The 23,561-nt window shown below is 42.0% G+C and overlaps 1 protein-coding gene across 1 annotated transcript; it reads left to right on the forward strand.

Annotated features, from left to right (window-relative positions):
- The first annotated feature begins 2,105 nt into the window (after nucleotides 1–2,105).
- Nucleotides 2,106–23,331, forward strand: CMTM4 (CKLF like MARVEL transmembrane domain containing 4). Its single transcript, XM_029965571.1, has 4 exons — nucleotides 2,106–2,141; nucleotides 4,452–4,628; nucleotides 14,197–14,295; nucleotides 15,198–23,331. The coding sequence occupies exons 1-4, from the start codon at nucleotides 2,106–2,108 to the stop codon at nucleotides 15,366–15,368; spliced, it is 483 nt and encodes a 160-aa protein (XP_029821431.1). The 3' UTR covers nucleotides 15,369–23,331.
- Nucleotides 23,332–23,561: the final 230 nt, after the last annotated feature.

Below are 23,561 nucleotides of genomic sequence, written 5' to 3' on the forward strand. Positions count from 1 at the left end.
TGAGAAAGCTGTAGCTGTGTTATTTGTGGGAGAGAGCAGTAATTCATGTAAGAGGAGACCTCCACCACATTCAACTTCTCGTTTTTCCTTGGTAAACCAACCTTGAAACTTCTGCTTGTGGAAAAACTTGTCAAATCTCATCACTCTGAACTATGAAAAGACGTGTGATTTGAAAGTGGGGGGTTTGTCTCCCGTGTTGGACAAATGCCAGCGTGCTGTTGGCTGAGGCCTGTGCTCTGATACAATGCTGTTTCTTTGGTTTTCTGATTTTTTTTAGCTGGTGTTGGAACTGCAGTGGTGGGAGGCAGACACAGGATCCTGGATCTTGGTTTCTTGAGTGTTCCAAAGCAAGGGCAGAGCTTTGGCAGTGGAGGGGTCTGTGGTGCAGCTCTGTGCCTGTCACCCGGGGCAGTGCCACTCTGGATGGAGCGTGGGGGCTTCCTGGGGGCTGCAGGGCCCTGGTCCTTCCTTGCTCTTCCCAGGGCAGTGTGTGTAGCCAGCGTGGCACCAGTTTGATCTTGGATGTGTGGTGTTGCAGAGGGAAGAGCGTAGGAAGCTCTGGAGAAGTGACTTTTTAGTTCTTTGAGCCTTGGTGAGATGTGAGCTGTGTGTAGATGAGCCTGTTTGGTGGTCAGACAGGGAGTGGAGATAAACATAGGGGAGAAAGAAGGTGTTTTCATTATAGTTACAAAGATCTGTGTGGGAACAGGAGAAAATTAGCACTGAACCTGCACCGAAGTCCCTCAGAAAATAGGATGGGGGAGCTGAGCCCTAGCCTGAATTTTGGTGTGTCTGCAGTGGGCAACCTCAGTCTGCTGTGGCCGTGTCATAAGGGGTATCTGGGTGGCAGAACTGTGTTAATTCACTGCCTCATCTGTGTACCCTGTCTCATAAATTACTTGTTCCATAAATTTAAAAATACTGAGAAAATAAATAACACATTGTTTTTTCTTTTTTTTTTCTTTTTTTTTTCAATGAACTTGCTCACTGGCTGGGCTGTGACCTTGGACAAGCTGCTTTGGCTCAAGTGGTGGCATTTACACAACACTTCAGAGTGTTGTAGCTCTCTGAGTAAGTCGTGGGGTTGTAGAATCAACCCCATGTATTTCACTTTCATTTCATGTGTTCAGGGTGATTTGCTTCTTTATTAAAAAGAAAATTAGATTCATCTTTGAGGGAATGGTCAGTGAAAGTGGAACTGGTATATTTTAATAGCAGATTCGTATTACTTGTAGTTAATTGGAAGGATGCTGCTGGCAAGTTCATAAATGTGTAGGAGAACAAGATTATCCTGATGTTTCAAAGAGAAAGGATTTTGTTTTGAAGACTGAGATTTTTATTGTGATTAGGAAAAGGGAAGTTTCTGTGAGAGGGTAGCTTTTTTCTGATGTAGTGGTTAATTTGGATTTCATTTTTTTGCATAGCTTTGTTGTAAGACAAATAATGGGCAGGTGACAGAAAGCACCGTAGCACTGGCAGGGTGGATAATCTTTGAGAGGGGTGAGATGTATTTTTATTGCAAGAAAAACAGTAACACATTTAGTTGGACTCTTACTTGAAGCACCGAAGTGCTGGAAGCAAACTGTGTGTGGGAGTGTTGTCCCCTCCCTGTCCCCCGACCAGGAGGGGTTCAGGTGCCAGTGCCCTCGGTGACAATGTTCTGTGCAGGGTCAGTCACTGTGCATGTTCCAGAACAGCCTCTGTTTGGAGCCAGGATCTCCAGCACACACTGCAGAGGTGAGGTTTTCTCCCAGCCTCTGCTGAGCAGATCAGCAGACCCCAGAGCTCTGTCCCCTGGTGCTGCTGGATGTGGTTAAACTCATGGCACATCTTTACTTCCATCAGAAAGGGTTTAATTAAGTCAAACCTAAGTGTACACAACCAACAAGGGTGTGTCACAGGTGAATGTGTTTATAGTTTGTTAAGGGATAAAATGAACTCCAAAGGTAGAATTGCTCTGGAATTTCTTAATTCGGAGCCTGGGAATATGTAAATATGACATGATTATTAGAGTTCATTGCTCCAAGTGCCTCTTCAGCACATAATTAGTTTCTAATGCTGGATGCAAGAAACCCTTTGATCTTTTTTGAGCTTTGATAGCCACGATGGGTGTGTTGGCCTTGAAGAAGCTGTGCTGTCTGGTGTGGAGAAGAGTCAGGGTGGGACTTTTATCAGCAGAACAGCAGAGACTCCACGTGCCAAGTTCCAGCTGCCCAGCACAGCCACTGGGGTGCCAGAGATTTTGGCCAACACAACCTCGTGTTGGCAGCACAATTCAGAGCTGTTCATGTTTTGAGATAATGAACCTACTATTGTTGGGGCTTGTCCTACAGTATTTCTAGTGAGTATTGCAGAAGCATTTCTGCTAAAAGAATAAAAAGTTTACAAGTGTCATAATAGATCCAAAATAGTGGCAAGAAAAATAGAGACTTTTATTATATTGGAACATCTGAAAGTTCAAGTTTTGCTGGCTAATATTTAGCATTAATACATGACATTGATCCTGCTTGGAACTGCTAAGATTGATTTTTAGAGCTTTACCTTTTGAAAATTGTATTCAGTGTCATCTTTAGTCATGAGGCTTGCGTTCACAGATATGCTAATTACATGCCAATATTATTACATGCTAATACTTTAAAATCAGGCTGTGTTCTGAACAGGAGGGTTTTTTGGTATGTGTGTCATTGCTGAAATCATACTTTGACTTTGATTCTGCTTTTCTGAATATTCCATTTCACTGCATGATCTTTTTTTCTGGAGCTATTCAGTGTCAAAGATTAAAATCTGAAGTGTTTATTCACTGGGTATACATTCAGAATTTGTTTGATGGGAATTGCCCTGCTCTGTTAGCTGACAGAAATTAGTATGGCATGTGCTCTCCTCAAGAGCATGTGCCCAGTGAGCTATGAGAGACTTTCCAACCAAGTGTGAGGTTTCTTATTAAAATTGTTTTGCTTTGTTTTAATCCATTTTTCAACTTAAATTTGCTACTGTATGTGGCAAATGAAGCAGGAGGGATATTATGCTTTAATTAGAATTACTGTTGGTGTTGGTGACAAAAATTGTAACTTCTTTCAAAATCCATCTTCATTTTGTTAGTTTTGTCATAGGAATCAAAGACAAACTAATGGATGAAGCATACATTGAAATTGGCCAAGAAGGATTTAGCAGAAATTGATTTTTATTATGGTTTTTATCATCTTTTAAACTTTTATTTGTACAAAGCATTTAAATTGTGGAATATTTAGCTCTGAGGAAACCATCTCCTTTTGTTTCACATCCTCAACTTGAAGTGACTTCTCCAGCCTCATTAGAATATTGTGGCAGAGCAAGAAGAGAATTCTTTCTGAAAAATGTAAGTGGGTGGGTTGGAGTGGTTGTCCTGAAACCCAGAGCAAAACAGTCTGAAGGACTTCTTTGCTTGCCCTAGAAAATGAAAAAAAAAAACCAAACCCAAACAATAAACCCAAACCATCCGTGGCACTGTTTTTGTTCTCCCAGTTGTATTTCAGGAGGACTGACCCAGACTGTGTGAGTTGTGTGCTCTGTGGTGCTCTCAGGGGGATCTCATGGTGTCTCTGGGGTGGCTCTCAGTGGTAGCTCGTATTGAGGTTTTATTTTTATATAGTTTAGTTTTGTTCACTGGGCAGACTTTTTTAAAGTATAGTGAGTTTGCATTTTATCCTAAATGGTGAATTAAACTCTTGTCTTGTCAAAGTCTGCATGTGTCAACTCTGCCAAGATATCTCCTGAATTTAGTGTCACCAACCATTATCCCAGTTACATGTTTGTGTTTGCAGCCCTAGGAGGTTTTCCTTCCTCTATGAGCTGCTTGTTTTATTGTTGTATAAGGGAATGATAAAACATGTTTTTATATGAAATACAGCATACTGATGATGATAAACTTGAAAAAGGCAGGCATTTTTGGAGACTGGTGGAGATCCTGAATCTGTTCTATTTGGAATTGATTTAGATCTCAGCTGGTAGTGAATTATAAGAAATATCTTCATTGAAATGTCTTTCACAATCACATGACATTGATATTATGTAATTGTGCTTGAGGTTGGCCCAGTAGACAAATGCATTCCATCTTCCAGTTCTGGAACAGCATATCACGAGTGGAAAATGGAATAAAATGTTTGAGGTGCTGTTTGCATGTTGAGCCAGTGGCCTGAAGGGGTTTCCTGCTTTTTGGGGTGTCTTGGCCATTTTGATGTTTTGACTCCTTGTTAATTTTGCTAAAATGCCCTTTGTTGAACAGGACAAACCCCCAGAGTCGTGCACTGATTTGCTTTTGTTTCTGCTCCTTAGACAGTGCCCTGTTGTAAACTAAAATCATGCATTCCTGAGTGCAAGCTGATGGTGTTCCCAATGGAAATTTCAGGAATACTTGTGGCTACTTTCAGAACGCGGAAATCTATTTATTTTTTTCCCCTTGTTTTCCTTCCCAGGTTTTGGCTCTGACAGCGTTCATCTGCATCGAGACCATCATGGAGTGCTCCCCCTGCGAGGGCCTGTACTTCTTTGAGTTTGTGAGCTGCAGTGCCCTCGTGGTCACCGGGGCTCTCCTGCTTCTCTTCAGCCTGAACCTTCACACGAGGATACCACAGATCAACTGGAATCTCACTGTAAGTTCCTCCACTTCACTCTGTTAAAAATAGCTGCAAGTCTGGCTTGAGTTTGGTCTTTGAACTTTACTTTTAGCCGTTGCTTAAGGTTGTGTGTGAGTGTCCTTTGTGCTGAGTAAAGTATGCATTGTACTTAGATTTATTTTGAATCCAACAGCAGCATGAGCTTTGAAATGTAGCAAGATTAAACTACACTAAATAGAACTAAAATTGACTTCTGGTAGATTCTCTTTGGAAGGAAAAACTTCCTGCAACTGCCAGCAATTATCCTTTGTGGATGAAGTGGATAAAAATGCAGCCTGTGGTTATTTAACTTTGACAGATGCTGTATTTACAGTAGCCTGTTGTTCTCTTAACCTAGGGGTTTTTTTATATTAGGACAAATGTGCTACATATATTTTCTTACACAGATTAATACAATCATCGGGCAGGAGTGTAGAAAATGATGTGCTTTCTGTGAAAATCAGGTGTTTTGAATTGCTTACACACATGACTATTAAACATTGACTGCCAATGCTTAATGTGTCCTCAGATCTGAGGAGGCTGAGGAGGAGAACTGCTGGCAGTGCACATTCCTGTCGTACAAGTCTCTATTTTCATGCTGTATTAGGAGTTAAACTTTCAGATTGGGTTGCATAAACACAGGTCACAAAATCAACATGTTAAGTCACTCTAGCAAAAGATCAGTCAGCTTCAAGGACAATATATCAACTTCTCTGGACAGTATAGATACAGTTGTGCCAATGTTTTATTTTATAACAGTAATTATATAAATACTGTTAGCATCTCAGACATTTTTAGGCTTCTGTGTGATTTTTTTTGTTAATTTTTTTAATGTAATTTATTAATGTTGCAATTTGCTTCATTTCTAAGCCTGAATGACTTGTCTAAAATGAGAGTGGAATGTGAAATTAAATGATCCTTTGTGCTCTAGGGCTGCATAATCTATTGATGAACTCCTAAGAGTCTTGGTGTATAGATCAGATGGGCTGAGAGCTGTAACTGGGGGCTGTAGGTGGGGCAGATCCAGGTGGCTTGCAAAGCAAAACCAGTGGAACCCCTGGAATGTTCCTGGGTTGTCTTGCCCTTGTTCCTTTGGTTTTCATTCTGCCTCTGTTGGCACCACAGACCTTTGCAGCCAAGCTGAAGAGCAGCAGGGAGGAGGTGCTCTGTGTTTCTGTTGCCAGCCTGGGTGTGCCATGAGCATCACAGCAACTACTGCAGACCATCTTTTATGGCAAAAGTTCTGGACATGCTGGTAGGATTTTCAGGAGCAGAACAAGTGTGTGTAAGTGCAGCAGTGTCCATAAACCCATACTGTTCTTGTTGGTGTGATGGGAGTGGATCCACAGGGAATACATACCTGGCTTATGTGCAAAGTGAGTTTGACCAAGACCTTTTCAGTGCCCCCAGGAGTGGGGTGTGTGGTGTCCATGCAGGAGCTGGAGCTGTGTCTCTGGATGTGCCCCAGGAGTGGGGTGTGCAGTGTCCATGCAGGAGCTGGAGCTGTATCACTGGATGTGCCCCAGGAGTGGGGTGTGTGGTGTCCATGCAGGAGCTGGAGCTGTGTCTCTGGATGTGCCCCCAGGAGTGGGGTGTGTGGTGTCCATGCAGGAGCTGGAGCTGTGTCTCTGGATGTTCAGTGACTTCTCACACCCTTGGTTCTGTAGCTGTACCTGTGGCTCTGTTGTGGATCCCTGTGGGACAGTTAGTGCCCACCACATCTGGCAATGTGTGGGACATCCTTGAGTGCAGCAGCCTAAATGCAGCTCTGGGCCTCTCTCCTCAGAGGATGCAGCAGATCCCTGTGTGTCACTGGTAGGTCCTTCCAACCTCTCTGACTTCTGATGGTACTTGAGAGGCAAGAATTGTCACTCTGAGGTAGTGTTACCTGTTTCTGCATAGCACTCTGTTAGGAGATTTTTAGGGAAAGGAGGGCTTAAAAATCCAACCAGTTGGAGTTTTTCTTTTTCTTTTTTTTCCCCTTTGTTTTAAAAGAGTATTTTGGGTTTGGGGCAGTGGTCATGCTCTGCCTAAGCAGCACAGTCAGAGTTCAACCCAAAGAGCACATGGAACACACTGCAAAGGCCTTTGCTTTAGTTCATATTCCCAGATCCACAGATGTGGAAGGGAATTGTCACAGTCTTGCAGGTCTCAATCTTTTATGAACTAGTGAAGGTGAAATGCTTCTTTCATCATGATACCAAAGCTGTCCACCAGCAGTGAGAAGGGAACTGGAAGCTTGTGTCTTCCAGTAACTGATGAGAGCATCCTTCTTCCTGTATTTCTTACTGATTTAACAATCACTTGTGTGACAGGACTGTTACTCTGCCAGGAGTGAAGGAATATCTTCATTAATCAGAAGGATTAAGGACCATTCTGTGATTCTGCAGCAGCTCTGCTGTTGAACATATGGAATGTGAGCTCAGAGGCTGCTGTGGGAGATCACTTCGGCCAAGTTAGTAGGAAATTTAAGAATGTAGGGTTGTGACTGATTTTTTGTTTGTTTGTTTTTACTTATTTTGGCATTTTATTCTTTACAATTTAGATGTATATTCATACATTTGCTTCTGGCATTATTTATTCCTTTCCTGTGTTTGATGGTTACTTTTATAAATTTGCAGCCTCTGTCTGTGGCACAGTTACTGCAGGAGTTGCTTTCTGAACAAGACTTTGAATGCTTTAGGAGGAAGTCACTCCTGCTTGTGTATAAATTCATCAACATACATGCTTTTAAAAATATATTTGACTTTGTAATGGAAAGTCTCAAACATTGCTTTTAGAAGCTGTGTGAGAAGAGGCTGTTACAGTGCCTGAAGGAATTTAATAGTCTTGAATTTAGGAACACTTATTTCTTTTGAAACAACACTTATTCCTAGGAACCATTTGAAACTATTTGCTTTCAAATGGTCCTACATATTAGAAAGTATGTGGCCATCAACTGCCATTGTCCAACACAGGATTGTTTCCTTTAAAAGTTGAGTAAAATTAGAATTCTTTCTGATGCCTTGTGGATATTGCCTGATGCCCACTGTTGGAATGAAAACATGGATCTGTATATGATCCTCTAACAGACAGGCAAATTTACTATTTTTTTTAAACACATATTTTTAGCCATTTGGGGAAGAGAGATTGTTTTGATCCTAATTAGAGACTTGCCAGTGATTTTCCTATTTTCCTGAGGCAAACATGCAAGAAACCTGGAGATGCTGAGGCCAGAAAAGAGCCTTGCTTGGGTATGTTGGAAAGAGGCTGGTTTGTTCAGGAAGATGAAAGAACAGTCACTTGTCTGTGTTGTGCAGCACTGTCAATGTTATGCAAAAATGCAAAAGCTGGGGAACCTGTCAGTGGAAATTTCCATTTCCTTGATGCTCAAAGGGAGCCTATTCTGCAGGGAGACAGGGGTCAGGGGAATGGAGAGCACAGCACAGCAGAGGCTCCTGCTTAACCAGTTACTCAGCTGGTAACTAAAAACTGAACGTTTGATGTAATTTTGGCTTTGGCTAAATGATCTGTTCTCTCTAAAATTCACTCTTTGAATCTCATCTGATCTGCAGGGAGAGCTTAAGAAGTGGCAGCCAAGCTGTGTGCACGAGCTGGCCCTGCAGGATCAGCCAGTGCAATGAACTATTTGTGTGTAAGGGGAAAAAAAAACATCTTCCCAGAGATTTCTTACCATTGATTTTTTAATTTTGTTTTTTCGTTTTTCTTTTTTTCTGAAGCACTCACTGGAACTCAGGTGGTGTATTTGGTGTGAATGTAGAGAGCATTTCAGCCTCAAAAGTGAGGCCTAAAGTGGGCCCAGCACAAAATGGGAGTTCTGCTGGGCTGTTGGGCTGGACTCAGTGCAGGGAGGGTGCCCAGGGACCCAGGTGTGTGTGTGTGGGAACACACAGAGCAGTCCTGCTGTTGTGTGCTGCCTCAGAACCATTTCATCATCTCTGCAGGGTTGTTTTTTGCTGTTGTTGCAGCAGTGAAACCTTGTGTGCAAGCACTGACACTTGAAGGAGTTGGCATAGAATTCCCCGTGGTGCCAGAATGACAAAGTGTCTCCTGCCAGCCTTGGCTCTGGAAGGTGGAATCACAAAGCTGTAGTTCATGGGCCTTCACAGGACAATCTTGATTTAGATTTTTATTTTTAATTTATTTTTTTCCCCTTCTGTTTTGAAAAAAACAACTTGCTTTGGCTTGCTTAGCTGTTGAATGAAAAATTAAGTAAGTCACCCTTGACCTCTCTGTTTACTGCTGTCAAAATAGCAATACCTATTGAGGACAAAAATGCATATTTTATAAATTTTAAAAAATTGCCAAAATTAATTTCCTCTGGATTATTGCTCAGGATTACTGTGCTTCAACACAGGCTCCCACAGCTGGGTAAGCCTAAATAAATAAGGAAAAAAGGAGATGGGAATTCATGCTCATACTGTTAATTTGGTTCTTTCTACCTAGGACTTATTTTTGTTCAAGGAACCATGTTTTAATTTTTAATTGAAGTGCAAAATACTCAAAAAGTGTTTAATAATATGATTTCAGAGCAAAATTGTGAGAGTTTGACCAGAAGTGATTGGTTTAGAGGACTGACTGGTGTGTTTGTGACCTTCAACCTGAAAACTTCTATAGAAGCAAGGGGGAAGTTCCCAAACCTTGCAAGTAAAGCAGTGGTTGGAGGAAAAATGAGGGGCATTGTACAAAAAAAAAATATTAAAAATTCATAACCACACTCCCCCTTCCTTCCCCTGCCAACTGAAAAACAAACCACCAAACCCAAACAGAACTAAAAGGAAATGTTGCTTTGGGCTCTGCTGTGGAAGATAACCTGGACACCTTCTGTGGCACAATCAGGCTGCTGAAATGTGCAGGCTTCTTTTCCAGATTACATTGATTTAGCTGCTTTAAACTCCATCTAAATGTACACTTTTGGATTTCAGAAGGCAAATGACAAAAGCAGCCACCAGTTTAAATGACATATTTTTGTGTCTACAAGTTGCAATATGGCACTTTCTGCCTTTTAAATAGTGCCCGGTTGCTTATTTCACCACAAAATACAGAATACAAAGGCAGAGCATGCATTGTTATTGAATATTTCTGAAAAGTTTGTGTGTGTGAAGCCATGGGGAGCTGTGGATAAAGCCATGTGGGTATTACTGGAGCCTCTGAGCATCAGAGCCCCTTCCTGGTGAAGCACCAGCCTGGAAGGCTGAGCAGAAGCTTTCAAAGCTGAGGTGCCTTGGGTTTCATAAGTTACCTAATGAGGCTCTTCAGGTCTGTTAAGTTCTTAGCACCAATTCCTCTTTTCCATCCTCATTGATCAGGAACCAAAGCTACCCAGATCCCTAAAAATGAAAGAATGTAGGATGGCCACAGACTCACAGAATGGAGTCTCCCCCCTTTACAGCAGAACAAAAGCATCCTGGTTTTTAGCATAAAACGCTTACCTTGGCATCAGCCCATCTTCATCCACAAGTGATGACCTCTCCTCTGCCTTGTGCTCCTTCTGAGTGGGACAGACACCAGATATAGGGCTGTGGATCCCTCCTTTGGCCTGACAGGACCTTGCTGAGTGGACAGAATGACTCAGATGGGACTCGATGATCTTGAGCTCTGTTCCAGCCTCGGTGATTCTGTGATTCTGGGACTTGCAAGTGAGTTGTTCCTTTGAGATCATTTGGGACAGGAGAAAGGGAGCAGGAGCAGCCTGGAGTGGCTTTGATTCAGCTCCTGGGTCTGATTGTGTTGTGGCTGGCAGCTCTGCACAGTGTTCCATGGCACAGCACACTGTCTCATGAGGTTGCTGCAATTTCAGCAGAAATTCTTCTACCTCTGTGATGTGGTTTTACTTTGTCTATAAATATAATAGCAAGAACTTCAGCTACATCGTGGCCAGATTTGAAACAGCTCATCTTTTTTCAATTAGTTTATTCTTCTTATTGTCACGATTGTTCATTTTCTCTTACGTGGAAAAAAGGAGTGTCCTTTACTTCTTGAATTCTTGCTGTAGTTTGTTTTCTTTTGTTTCTGCTCTGACTTTGTCCAAAACCATTGTGGGTTTTTTTTTTTCCTTTTCTTATCTTTCTGCTCAAATCTTGGATTAAAAACCTCCCCTGAAATTTGCATCTGTGATGTTCCCATTATATGTCTGTAGGACAGTGTTGCTGGTAAGTGTCATTGCTCCTCAAGCTCTAAACAATCTGATCTGTGGATATAAAAGATCATACTGGTTTGAGCTTTTTAAGAAACCAGCCTTATTGTGCAAATGTGAATCAGTTGTTAATTGCATTAAAAAGGTTTGACCTTAATAGGAAAAATGGAGTTGCAGATATGAATAAATTGGAGCCTCAAGATCAGTTCTTTAGATTTGCATTGTTGAATTCTTTGCAAGGACAAACTTTATTCTTATGTAAAAAGTACCATCAAACACAATGCCAGTGATGATGACAAGTTTCTAATGTACTTATATCAAAGTACATTAGAAAAAGCATTTTATATTCAGTATTTTATATATTTTATATTCTGCAGTATCTCAGACTTCTCAAAGAAGCCTTCAGGTCAGTTTGTAGCCTGGAGATGGGTCACAATGTGTGTTGTGTTGTGGGGAGGCCTGGTCATCTTGCTCATGCTTTGGAAAGGTGATCAGGCCGACAGACTCAAAAAGTTAGAGGTCATCAGGGTTAATTAATAAACATATCTGAGCTCATAAATCATAAATCATGCAGCATTATGTGTCATCCACTTGGCCTTTAAATATGATACTAAGAAAGCCCAAAATATGGCTCTGAAAAAACACAATCTGGATTAGAAGTGAAAAGGTAGAATATTAAGCATGTCTTTGGCTGCTTGTTCTGTTGGTTTGCTCCCTTAAATTAAAACTCACTTCATTTTGAACATGACTTATGCCTTAACTTTGCAGCTCTTAATTTTGTTATGCTGTTAATTTTGTTGTGCTGTTTGATGTTAAGCTTTGAAAACAGCTTGTATTTTTTGATTATTTGAACACTGGATTCTTCCTTTAACATTCAAATACTCAACATTCACATATTTTCTTTTGAAATTGTGAGAAATTTTCTCCTCCTTTCAAATAACTTCTGTGGCTTTTCTCTGCACTCTGTCCAATTTTTCAACATTCTTTTAAAATTATGGATACTGGAGCAGGACTCAGCATTCCAGTGTCCCTTGCAAAGGGGAGATTACCACTGTACACTCCTCGTGTCCAAAGGAGTGGACAAAGTGCTTTTTTTCCCCCTTTTTTGGTCATGGCAACACATCTCAAGATGCTTGCCTACTGTAATTACTAAGTTCTGAGGTATTTTTTCCTAGGATTTTATTCTGTAGGTCTTTCCTGCAGATGCCAAATGTACTTTTGTTGTAAAATACGCGGCTTGACTGAATTGAACTAATTAATTATTTTTAATTATCGAAGAACATAGCTGCCCTCTCCTCAGTATTTAGTTTCAGAATTCTTGGTGACATACATAGAGACTTGATGGAAATGTTGAATACTGTTGAGTCTGAATCTGTTGTGTATAGTGAGACTTTCCCTCTAGTGGAAAAAAGGTTTGTGAGATGAGGACCACAGCTCTTGTTGGCAGCTGCAGGAGCACAGTTAGAGCCATCAGCTCAGGGCTGCAGAGGGGATACTTGGAGAAACTGTGAAATGACATTTGTTTTCTAATGCCTCTGTTTATGTAAAGGTTTTATCTCTGCAAACAAGAAGTTATATAATTAAAAGTGCCATAACCAGTTGATAAAATTCTAATTTGGTTTGGTGTCTTCAGTGCTAGATAACATCTGCCTCAGTAAGCTTGAGCAGGGATAAAAGGTTGGTTGGAGTTTCTGAGACCCTCAGTTTGCTTTGTTTCTTTACTGTTTGATAAGACAGGTTGGGTCTTGCTGGGCTCATGACATCTGGACATGTGAGTTGGAATAGCAATGAGCAGGGATTCCTCTCTGATTCCTTGGGAAAGTCCCCCTTTTAGTGAGGATCAGGCCCCAGTGATGCCTCACACAGTCCCCAGGTACACTGAATTTTGATAACCAGCTGTTGCTGAGCCAGTACCCTCAAATAGATGGTTTTCTCTGGGAATAACACAGCACCAGGAACTTGCAGGTTTTGCACTTACTTTCTAAAGCATTGTCTGATCATGGCTGGAAAAACGGGTGTTTTGGGAGTGGCTGGTTGACATTGGGCTTTTCCAAGTCTTTGTGCCGTGTAACTGGAACACAGCCATGGATTCATACCCAGGGAATAAGTTTAGATTTATGTCTTCAGTCTTCTAGCCTGACTTCTAAAATGATAAAAAACCATGAGTAAGTGAAGGAGCAGGATCAGGAAGTGAACCTGCCTTGCATGTGTGAGAAGGGAGTCAAGTAAAACAATTTGTCCTTGGATTGTAATTAATGTGATTTTTTTCATTTTATGGTGGGAGTTGGCATGTTCAGTGTGGTTTTGTTGTGTGTTTGGGTTTTTTCTTTAACTCAGGCCTGTAAGTTGCCCCGCAGTCTTGTGTACAGGTTCTCTTTCCATCCCTTTTGGCTCTGATAATATTCACTTCTCCCTAATTTCATGTTCCTCCAGGATGTTTGTGCTCAACTGCCATTTCTTGGTTCCTCCACCCCGACCTCACCTGTTATTCCATTCCCATGGTATTCTTGTGTTGTGGTTTGGGAGTGGTATTCCCAGTTTAATGGCAGTGTGCAGATAGTGCAGTGTCCATCCAGACCAAATGTTTTAAACTTGTGAAAGATGCCCTGAGTAACACACTGAACATTCCCTAATGGATCTCCACTGTGTTTCTGCTATTATCTTAAACCCTTGAATTTTTTTTTCTCAAATCTAATCAGGTAAGTCTTGTATGGTATAATTATTATTGTGCTAAGAGCTGCCATTCAGAATTCTTCCTTCTGTTAATGAGCCTGTTTTATGTAAGGCATGGTGGCATAATCACCTGAGCACCAGTGACATGTGCAGCACGTGGATCACTGAATTGTGTGTAGCAAGTTGTTCTTCTCTGCTTGGAGCAAAACAAGAGTTTTCTGAATGTGTTGCTGTGCATATGTTCTAAAGTGTCTGCTTGAAACATCAGTTTTAGGCAGTGAATAGTAAAGATCTGTGTATTCTTACAATGCAGGCAGCTGTTACTCACAGAAATGGCACAGGGTGTGCAGGTTTGTACAGTGAAGGGCTCAAAAATTTGTAGAAAAGCCCCTGAGTGCTGATGTGAGAGAGAACAAGGAGTTCCTGGAGTGCTCAAGTTTGACATTCAGGTTACTTCAGTGCCAGCTGAGGTAGAACAGCTTTAGTCATTCTTTATGCTGCCAGTCCTTTGGTATGAACCCAGCAGAGATGGAATGATGTGTGCAGAGGCTGCCCTGCTGCTGTGTGTCTCAGGTCACAGCCCAGTGCACACTGATCCTGGGCAGTAATCTTGGCCTTCTTTTGTACAAGTGATCAACTCCATAGAAAGTGAGGAGGCATTGCTCTGGTTCTTGTTCTACCCTTCTGTGTTGTCACTTCTAATAAAAGGAAGCCAAGAATTATCATTTAGTAATGCTAATGAATTTATTTTTTTAGGATCTGGTCAACACTGGACTCAGCACTTTCTTCTTTTTCATTGCCTCTGTAGTACTTGCTGCTTTAAACCATAAAACTGGAGCAGAAATTGCTGCTGTGGTAAGAATTTGAACTTCTTTATATCTAACTCATATCAAAACTAAAGATTAACTTTTACTCATTAATTGAATACACCTGTTGCCTTTGCCGTCACAATTAACTTCTAATTTTACAGTTTGCTATAAGATAATTCTTATTTTAAGAGTATTAACGTCCTTTGAGCTGTTTATCTTAAGGCTTGAGGCAAGAACAAACAGAACAATGGCTTGCAGAGAACACTTTACAGTTGAACTGGCCTTGCTTCTTTCTCTGTAGCCAGCTTAGATGATCCTGCTCTGTTTTTTAAGCCTATGGAAAAGATAGACCCAAAAATTCAGAAGAAGTTGCAGTTGTTTACACATAATTTGCTGAGTATTTGCTCACTACAGATGATTTTTTGTTTTGTGGAGTGAGTATAGAAGCCCTTCAAGGTTTTAAATCTACAGCAGTCAGTTCAAGCAAGTTAATTTTGTGCTTGAGATGGCAAGCTTTTTAATTTTCTTTTCAAACCTGGTTTTGAAAATCATACATCAGTTCTGCAGAAGCATAAAGGAAGAACTGCAGGGCAGCTCCTTCTCCAGGCCAGTGGCCTGGACTGGTCACCTCCTGTCATTCCCTCACTGTTGTGCACCCTCAGGAATGAGCTGTTGGATGAAGAACTGCTTCCTTTACAAGAGGGTCTTCCTCCAGGATTTAATTGTCATGTTGGTAGTCAGGGGAACTTTGTTTCCTGGGATCCTTGATCTTAGTCACTTTGGCAGATTCTCTAGTCCACTGAAGAAGAAAAGCATCAATTTTGCAGGCCGTGAGGATTTGTCAGTGCAGATAATGCAGAAAACTAAACTGCTGAGGACTTTGTTGGGAAACTGCTTTTCTTCTTGTTCTCAAAAAGCATCTTTGACAACTCTTTGTCCTTGCTGTAGGTGTTTGGTTTCCTGGCAATGGCAGTGTATGCTGTGAACACGTTCCTGGCTGTTAGGAAGTGGCGAGTGAACAGGCAGCAGAGCAGCCGACAGACCAGCGACTACATCCGTGCTCGGACAGAGTCCAGGGAGGTCGTTCATCGCCCCGAGATCCAGCGCCTGGACGCGTGACAGGCCTTCCAGGGGACTGCAAAGGGAACACGAGTGCTTGACTCCCTCGTGGAACAAGGGATTTTTCTTTATTTACGGAGGAAAAGGAAGATCAGAGGGTGGCAGAGGATGCCCAGCCCTGTGTGTGCTGTCGAGTCAGGAGCTGTTGGCTGGAGGCAGGAAATGGTCATTCAAAAGGAAGATCCGTTCGAGATCTCTACATATGTATATGCATATATTATATAGCTTATATAATATATTTTATATATATGTTTTGAAGTATGTTACTGTTCTGGATTGACTGCACAGTGGTTTCCTTCCCTCTCTGGAGATCCGTGTTCTTCATCCGCCGCAAACACTGGGGACCAGCCCCCCCAGCACGCCTGGCTTGGCTCACACGGGAGAGGAACCCACCAGAAGTGATTCCAGACCCCCAGGAGGAGGTGAGGGGCAAACAGCAATAACTTCAACCACATCCCCTGTCCAGCAAACTGTGTCTGCCCATCCCCACAGAGCCCCATCCGCAGGAGCTCCCGTGGCACACTCGGCTGCAGGAGCTGGAAAGCATTCCCAGTGCTTGGGGTGGGTCCTGTGCCCACTGCAGTTCCTGTGTGTTTGGGGTGGGTCCTGTGCCCACTGCAGTTCCTGTGTGTTTGGGGTGGGTCCTGTGCCCACTGCAGTTCCTGTGTGTTTGGGGTGGGTCCTGTGCCCACTGCAGTTCCTGTGTGTTTGGGGTGGGTCCTGTGCCCACTGCAGTTCCTGTGTGCCCCTGGCCAGCTCTGAACTCGTGTGCAGTTGCTGGGGGTCCTTGGGATGCACCAGTGCAAGGAGGTGGTTCTGTGCTAACGGTGGGATATGTTCTCTTCTTCATTCCAAAATGGGAGACAGGTGGAGAAAAGGGGTTTGAAGGACACAGTAGAGAAAGAAAGGGTTGTCATCCAATAGACTTAATTCCAGCTATGGCTTTTTTTTTTTTGCCCCCCTTTTTTTTTATTTTAAGGTTCAACATTTCTAGAAGTTCTTGCTAGAACTTGCTTTCTCTCCAAGCCCAGGGTAAGCAAGAACTAGCAAAAAATTATGTGCTTATAAAGTGTTTCTAAGGTTGCAAAGTTGTGATTCATGTAAGAGAAATATTTCTTTTTGGAAGGATGGTGGTTCTAAAATTAAAACCATTGGTAGTAGGTAAACCTGATTTAATTTTTTTTGAAGTAGATGTTTCTGCAGATTTTTCCCCAAAATGTTTCTTTGGAAAATGAATTTAGCTAATTGGAAGATAATATGGTTGTATTGATTTGTTTAGAAATAGTTTTACCTAACTGAAATTTTCTTATTTTGATTGTACTTCCAGTGAATGAATTACATTTTTCTTTACTTAAACCTCAAATTCTGTTCCTAATAATACTATAATATTATTAGGAGGACGTCTCTTGATATTTTTCTGTTTCTTTGCTTGGTATTTTTGTCTATGTAATTCATTATTTGGCATTTGCTTGCCTGCATGTCACATGAAGACATTGTGGGGGAGGAGATGTCTGGAGCTGAATTCCTTTCTGGTGTGAGGAATATGAAAATCCATGGGATTAGTGGGACTGAGTGACTGTCTGCCATGTATGCCTGAATCTGTGTTCTGATGTAGCTGTACTCTGCAGGGGGTGACTGCAGGTACCTGGAGCCTTAAGAAATAGGTTGTGTTTTAACCATGAAATCCAGGTTACACCAACCAGGAGATCAGTAGAAGTGCCTGGGATTTTTAATGCTGGAGGGAGCTGGGGTAGGGACAGGTGTGACCCTAATTCTGCAGTGTTCAAATTGAGAGCAGAGATTTATCTTGATGTGTGGGGAAAAAAGGTGACAGAGGTGATGTCTTTGAATTTTCAGTGCACTGACATCTGCAATACATTTCACTTGGGTGGCTAAGATGGAGATTAAAATTCAGAGTTACTGATGGTTTTAAAGAAAATTTGCATTTTCTTAGTGAGCAGTGGTTTATCAGTTCTGTAGTAGCATTTTATTGTGCTTTGTTGGAAGTTAATGCCAAAGGGGTCAGTTTAAAAGAAGATTGAATCCTCTAAGCCTGGTGCTGGGTTTAGAACAGAGGCATTTTATTGTGGGGGTGTCTCACCAGGGTTGCTGTGCATTCCTTGAGCAGGAAATGCCAGTTCCATGTTCAGTGGTAAGAGTTTGTTATTGCCAGTGGAGTTGTTCCAGCCCTGTGTTTGTCAGCACTGCCTGGCACAGTTTGCAGGGAGAGTTTGGAGATACTTTTGTAGAGAGTTTATGTGTGTAGAGATTTGGTCAATTTTTAATAACTGGCAGTAAAAACCCTAGAAGAACCTTTTTAAAAGTAGTACAGCATACCTGGACTGGAATTGTAAACTGGCATTAAAGCAGTTTGTATAAGGACTGTAAAAAAACCCAAACAAAACCAAAAAAAACCAACCCAAAACATCCCCCACCAAAACCAAAAGTGAACCAAAACCACCTACTAAATACAAAATATCTTCTCCAGAAAATCCATGTGTTTGGAGTGGAACTCCCACCTGAAATCAAGGAACACAAGTTGGGGGATGTGTGGCAAAGGCTTTTTGTCCCTTTGCTGGCTGATGGCAGTGATGGGATGGAGGATTCCTGGGTCCTCCCCTGTGCTCCCTGGGCTCATCCTGGTTGTGGCAGAGCTGTGGGAGGCCTTGTCCCTCTATAAATTTAGGAATTTGGTGTCTTTCAAATCCCTGCACCTTTCCTTGCCTAGAAAAGGGATGACTTCACTGAGTTTTCCTTGGAGTGAGGTCACAGTTACCTTTTAGCTGCAGTGACAAGTGCAGGAGTGGTACAGTTACACTTCCAATAAAGTGTAATCCTTGGGCACCTATTATAATATACTGGAATGGCTTTGAGGGCTTTTACATGTTTTCTTCAGCTGAAAATGCCATTATTTCCATCATGACTTGAGCTTAGCAGAGCATTAATTTTAAAATTACTGATTCACTTTGTAAAACAAAAACAACTGTAAATCTGTAATTTCCTTATATTTGGGACCAAAGATGATTTTAGTATTGTACAGTTAGTCTTGCTTATAATTGCTAGCACAGAGGGATAGATTTTTTTAATCCTTAAAAGTGCTGTTTATCTCCATAAAGGGACTCAAACCCCACTGTAAATAGAACTAAATCAGAGCTAAACAGTTGAACCTTGTAGGAACGGGATGCTTGAGACTGAAACGGTTCAGATCAGTTGTCTTTGGTCCAACCCAGCCCTCAGACAGGGAATCTCTGTATTTCTGGGTGTAGAACTGACTGGGAATTTTGCCACCTCTGCACAGATATCAGAATATTAAACAATAGGATCTGACTGGAGCAAGGGCATAGGAATGGTTGTACAGCACTGCAGGAATCTGTGTTTTCCTGCTCTGTGTTCAGCTCAGCTCTGTCAGGCTCAGCTCGTGGGTCACACATCCTTGTGCTGTGCAAAGGCTGCACCAGGAATTCCTGAGGGAAGAGTCTCAGTAAAGCTGATTCCTTCCTCCTGCCCCCGTACTCCCTGGATTTGTACATTGGTGCCTCATGGATCCAGTGCTTTCATAACAATTCCTGTTCAGCCTCGTTGTGTCTCTGTGTCAGGAGGAGCAGCACTCAGTGTCCCCATCCCTGTAACTCTGGTGCTCTTTCCTTCTCTGCTGGTTTGTGAGCCTGGCTGTGCTGGGGAAGTGTTCTCCATTCCCGTGGGATTGTGGAAGGGAGCTGGTGTTCTCCATGTGTTTGGGATTTCTGGTAGAAGCCACACGCTTAGAGGTTGAGAGAATTAGAGATTCTCTCTCTCTCTGCCTTTTTTGGGAGACAAGGTCCCAGCTCCAGAGCTCCCATGTCTGTATTTCATCCTGGGCTCTGTGCTGGGAAGCACAACAGCAGCAGTGCTCTGTGCCCTGGGAGCAGCTCCTCATCCTTCACCTGTAAGGTGCCTCTTCCAGAGCATTTCAGTGAAAGGGGCAGTGTGTGGTGCTGCTTCCCAGGCTCTGTCCCTGTGCATCTCAGAGTTGTTCCATTGGTCTGTGTTTCGTTGTTGATTCCACAAAGAGGAAGGGAAAGTTTCCACTCTTCCCTGAGATAATAGTTTAGTTTTCTTTCTCTCATGACTGTTGTCCCTTCCTAACACGTGGGGGTTCTTGCCATGCTGTGGATCCCAGCAGCAGAACTGATGAGCTCCAGGCTGCATTGGGACTGTTAGGAGGGAATGAACCACTAGTTTTTCATGAACTTTACTGTCCCTACATGAATTTGGTATTTGTCACCTCTGTGCTATTTAGGGCATGTGCAGGCACAGCAAATGCTTACCTAATATGTGGTTTTATTGATGCAACCTTTTCCCCCTCTTCCTTAGTCTTGTTCTATATCTGTTGTTTTCTTGTCTCATGAGAACTTTGTAAACATTTCTTCTTGTTTTCTTTTGTGAGGAAAAACTCTCACCAAAAATCTAAAATAAGGAAGTTTTTAGGGCATAATTAAAAACCAACCCCAAACTTAATAGCAATTCAGATAGTGTAGAAAATAATATCCTCTGTCCTGCTCAGCTGAGACACTGAACAGCTTTGTGCATGAAAGAGTATAAAGAACAGTTCTTGTGCTGGAAGCTCTGGAGCCAAACATCCTCAGCAGGTATTTAGGGTAAATGAAAAGGTAGGGACAATCTGATTGTGAATATGAGATATGAGAATGACTCTTAGCAATCCAGTCCTTTCAAAGTGATATTTGAACAATAAAAATCCCAACAGCAGAAGGAAAGATGCTTCTGCAATTCTTAAAGGAGAGGCAGACTTGGATCAGAGGTGTTTGCTCAGGAGGGCTCTGTCTGTGCAGACAGAGGTGTCCTGGGCATGGATTTTAATTTAAAAATGGTACTGAAATCAGCACAAAAATCAGAGGGATGTTTGAAAGTACTTTGTAGAAATGATGCCATATTCCTCTCTGTATTTTTGTATAAATTCATTTTAACCAAATACTCAGGAAATCTCTGAGTTTTTTCCTGGTATATCATTTTCCCTCTTAGCAACTTGGCCACCTTGATAGATCTGTTTGACCAAGTCAGAGTGGTGCTGCCAACCTGAAAGGGTTTCCTTGTTTTGGTTCTTTTTTTTTATGTTGTCTTTTTTAAATCTGTCTATAATTTAACCATTGTATGGTAAAAATAATCTTTAAAAAATCTGCTTACACTGTGATTTCTGATAGCCTTTAATCAACACAATCTCATTTTCTTTTGGGATATGCAGGTTTCAAAAGTGTTCTTATATATGCCCAGAAATGAAAGTTGTCTATTTATCATAGGAATGTGATTAGGTAAATCCACAATCCCAGTACAGCTCTTTCATATGTGCTGGATAGACGAGTTAGTTAAATTGCCTTTTAATCTCTATGGGTTAATAAATATTTTTTTATAACTAGCCACAGATAGTCCTTTTTAAATTATACTTGGCAAACAGAAGATATTTAATTTTATATACAATATACATAGTTACCATGATTGACATATTTATAACGTAGAGCTTTGTGTTTACAATGAAGGTTTTATGTTGGTTTTTTGTTGTTTTTTTTTTTTTTTTACCCATGGACTTCATGGGTAAAACTTTAAAAAGCCAGTTAGCATATATGGGAGGATATGGAAACTATTTCGTGGATTCAGGATGAGGACATAGGAGCATTTCAAAAAGCAGTGGCCAGATTGTAGTAACAGAGTATGTGGGGGGGTTTCTTATTTTTTGGTTGGGGCTGGTCCCTACAGCTGTTTTAATAACATCTGGATGTGAGTAACAGAATGGAATATGACCATCTGCCTCTTCTGACTGTCCCAGGCTATTGTGTGGAGTACAGGAAATTTCAGGGTATTGTATTGTTTTGGACAAATGTCTCAATAGACATATTTAATTAAAACCTTCATGTGTTTGAAAGAAAACACCCTCTCTGAACTAGGCTGATTTACCACTTTTGGTAACCTTTTAATCCCAAAAGTAGTACTGTCTAAATACTTTTAGTAATGTTACATCTGTCCTGATGTCTACTGGTTTAAGTGGTTCTGGCACCCTTTTATTACAACAATTGCTACCTTCATTTTTCTACTGTTTATACTTTAATCTTGAATGTTTACTGGTTTCTACTTGTTAGATATTGTGGAGGGAGAGTGTATCTTAGCACTACAGATCATCCAGCTTTAACTCATTCATCACAGTTCTGGAGTAAGGAAATATTTTGGTTTATATATTGTGGCCAATCGATTGCATTTTAAAATGATTTCTGTACTTTAGGCACAACATTTATGACATAACGAATGACTTAGCTGATCATTATATCTGTCTAGACTTACTCTCTTCTGTGTTAGTGTCATTTTGAAACTATTTGTATATGTTGAAGTTTGTAAGGGTTCAGGAACCCACAATAAAATAGTAAAGTATGTATTTATTTCTCATTATAACGCTCGATTTTGATTTGAAAGTTGACACTTTGTACGTCTTTTCACAGAATTGTAAACAAATACCGAAAAACTGCTTCACCTGGGGTGCCTTCCGTGTCTGGTGTAAACACTTGTCACTCACAGAAATAGAGATGTAAATTTATTGAACCAGTCAGCACTATTTTTGTACCGTGAGTCCCTGATGCATCTCTGCCTTCCCTGTGCTTTGTTCCCACCACCCCAGTCCGTGGCTGCTGCTCGTTCCTTCCCCCTGGGCACTGCCAGGGACTCTGATGCCAGGGTGTCCCTTTGCCCTGCCCTGCCCTGGCTGCACTGGGGGTGGAGATCAGGCACGTGGCTGCTGGAGGTGGAAGGTGCTCCAGATTCTGTCCTTGAGACCTGGGAGAGATGCTCAGGGTGGGAAATCTCTGTCCCTGGGACTGATCCTGGGTCCTCTGCAGGAACACTGCAGGCCCAGCCTCAACATTCTCCTGGCTAACAAGTCATGGTTTATGGCACCTGAGGAGCATCCAGGCCTGACCAGAAGGTTATGCCAGGGCTGTAGGTGCTGTCCTGACAGATCTATAATTGCAAACAGCTCGGAAGGATTGGCTGAGATAGCAGGTTCCACTTTCTGGCCTGAGCAGAGGGGATGCAGTTTTCCTGTTCCCATGTGAGCACGATGTGCTGTGTAACACCCTTGGTGCTTTGCTGTGGCAGTAGAACCTGTCCTATGGAGTCCCAGCAGCTCTCACTGCCCACTCTGGGTGCCTGTGCAGCACTGCCTGGTGTCTGGCCCTGGGCAGGTCCCCTTGGCCTGGGGGGCTGCAGCTCAGGGGTCCCTTTCTCCTGAGCGAGGACTTCAGGATATCACAGGTTAGCACATGTTCACACAGGGACAGTTTACAGCCCTGGGGGATTTCCCACTGCTTTGGTGAGTTCTGGAGGTTCTCCAGGACCACTTGGCCAGCTGGTGAAGCAGCTGTTTGCCACAGTGGTGCCTCCAGCTGTGCCCTCTGTGCCCAGTGGAAGTGCAGCATCTTCCAGCTCTGTGTGTGAAAGTTGTTCTCTCGATGCTTGACCAATCTCAGTACAGGAAAACAGAACCTCCACCTTGTTCCTACGCCAGTAACAATTTTTCAGTCTGTTGGTGTTTCTTTCTGTTGGTGTCTGCTAATGAAAAACACAAGCTGGAGAATTGTAATGTCTTGCAATACAGAAAGCAGTCCTGTTTTTAAAATCCATTCTGTTATAGCATAATTTAAATGGTGTATTTATCAGTTTTAAATGTCATTTTGGTTTCCCAGTCTTTTGTATATGGGCACAATACTTTTTGTAAATTTTTTTTTTTAGTTGTCTTTCTGTCTTTTCTTTCTGGTCTTGGAAGATTTGGGTTTTCATGGTACTCTTCTGATCATTCTTCATAGTGGTAAAAGTCTGTATTTTTGTATGTAGGGAAAATGGTAGTTTTCTAACACTTAACCCAATCAATATAGTATGGAATCATTTGTGAAGGACTTCCTGTTTAATAAATGGACATATTAAAGTACTAAAGCATTGTCTGCATCTGTAAAGGTGTGCTGGGCTGGGCTGGAGGTTCTTTTCTTCCCAGTGGCTGATGTGGGGCTGTGTTTGGGTTTGTGTTGATGATAGAGAGGTGTTCTTGTTATTCCTGAGCAGAGCCAAGGCCTTTCCTGCCCCGTGTAGGGCCCTACTGGGGAGGGGCTGGGGTGTGTGGGAGGCTGGGAGGGGACACAGCCAGGACAGGGCCCCCAGCTG

Source organism: Manacus vitellinus, unplaced genomic scaffold, assembly GCF_001715985.3.
Source record: "Manacus vitellinus isolate BGI_N305 unplaced genomic scaffold, ASM171598v3 scaffold_10_pilon, whole genome shotgun sequence".
Lineage (NCBI taxonomy): Eukaryota > Metazoa > Chordata > Aves > Passeriformes > Pipridae > Manacus > Manacus vitellinus.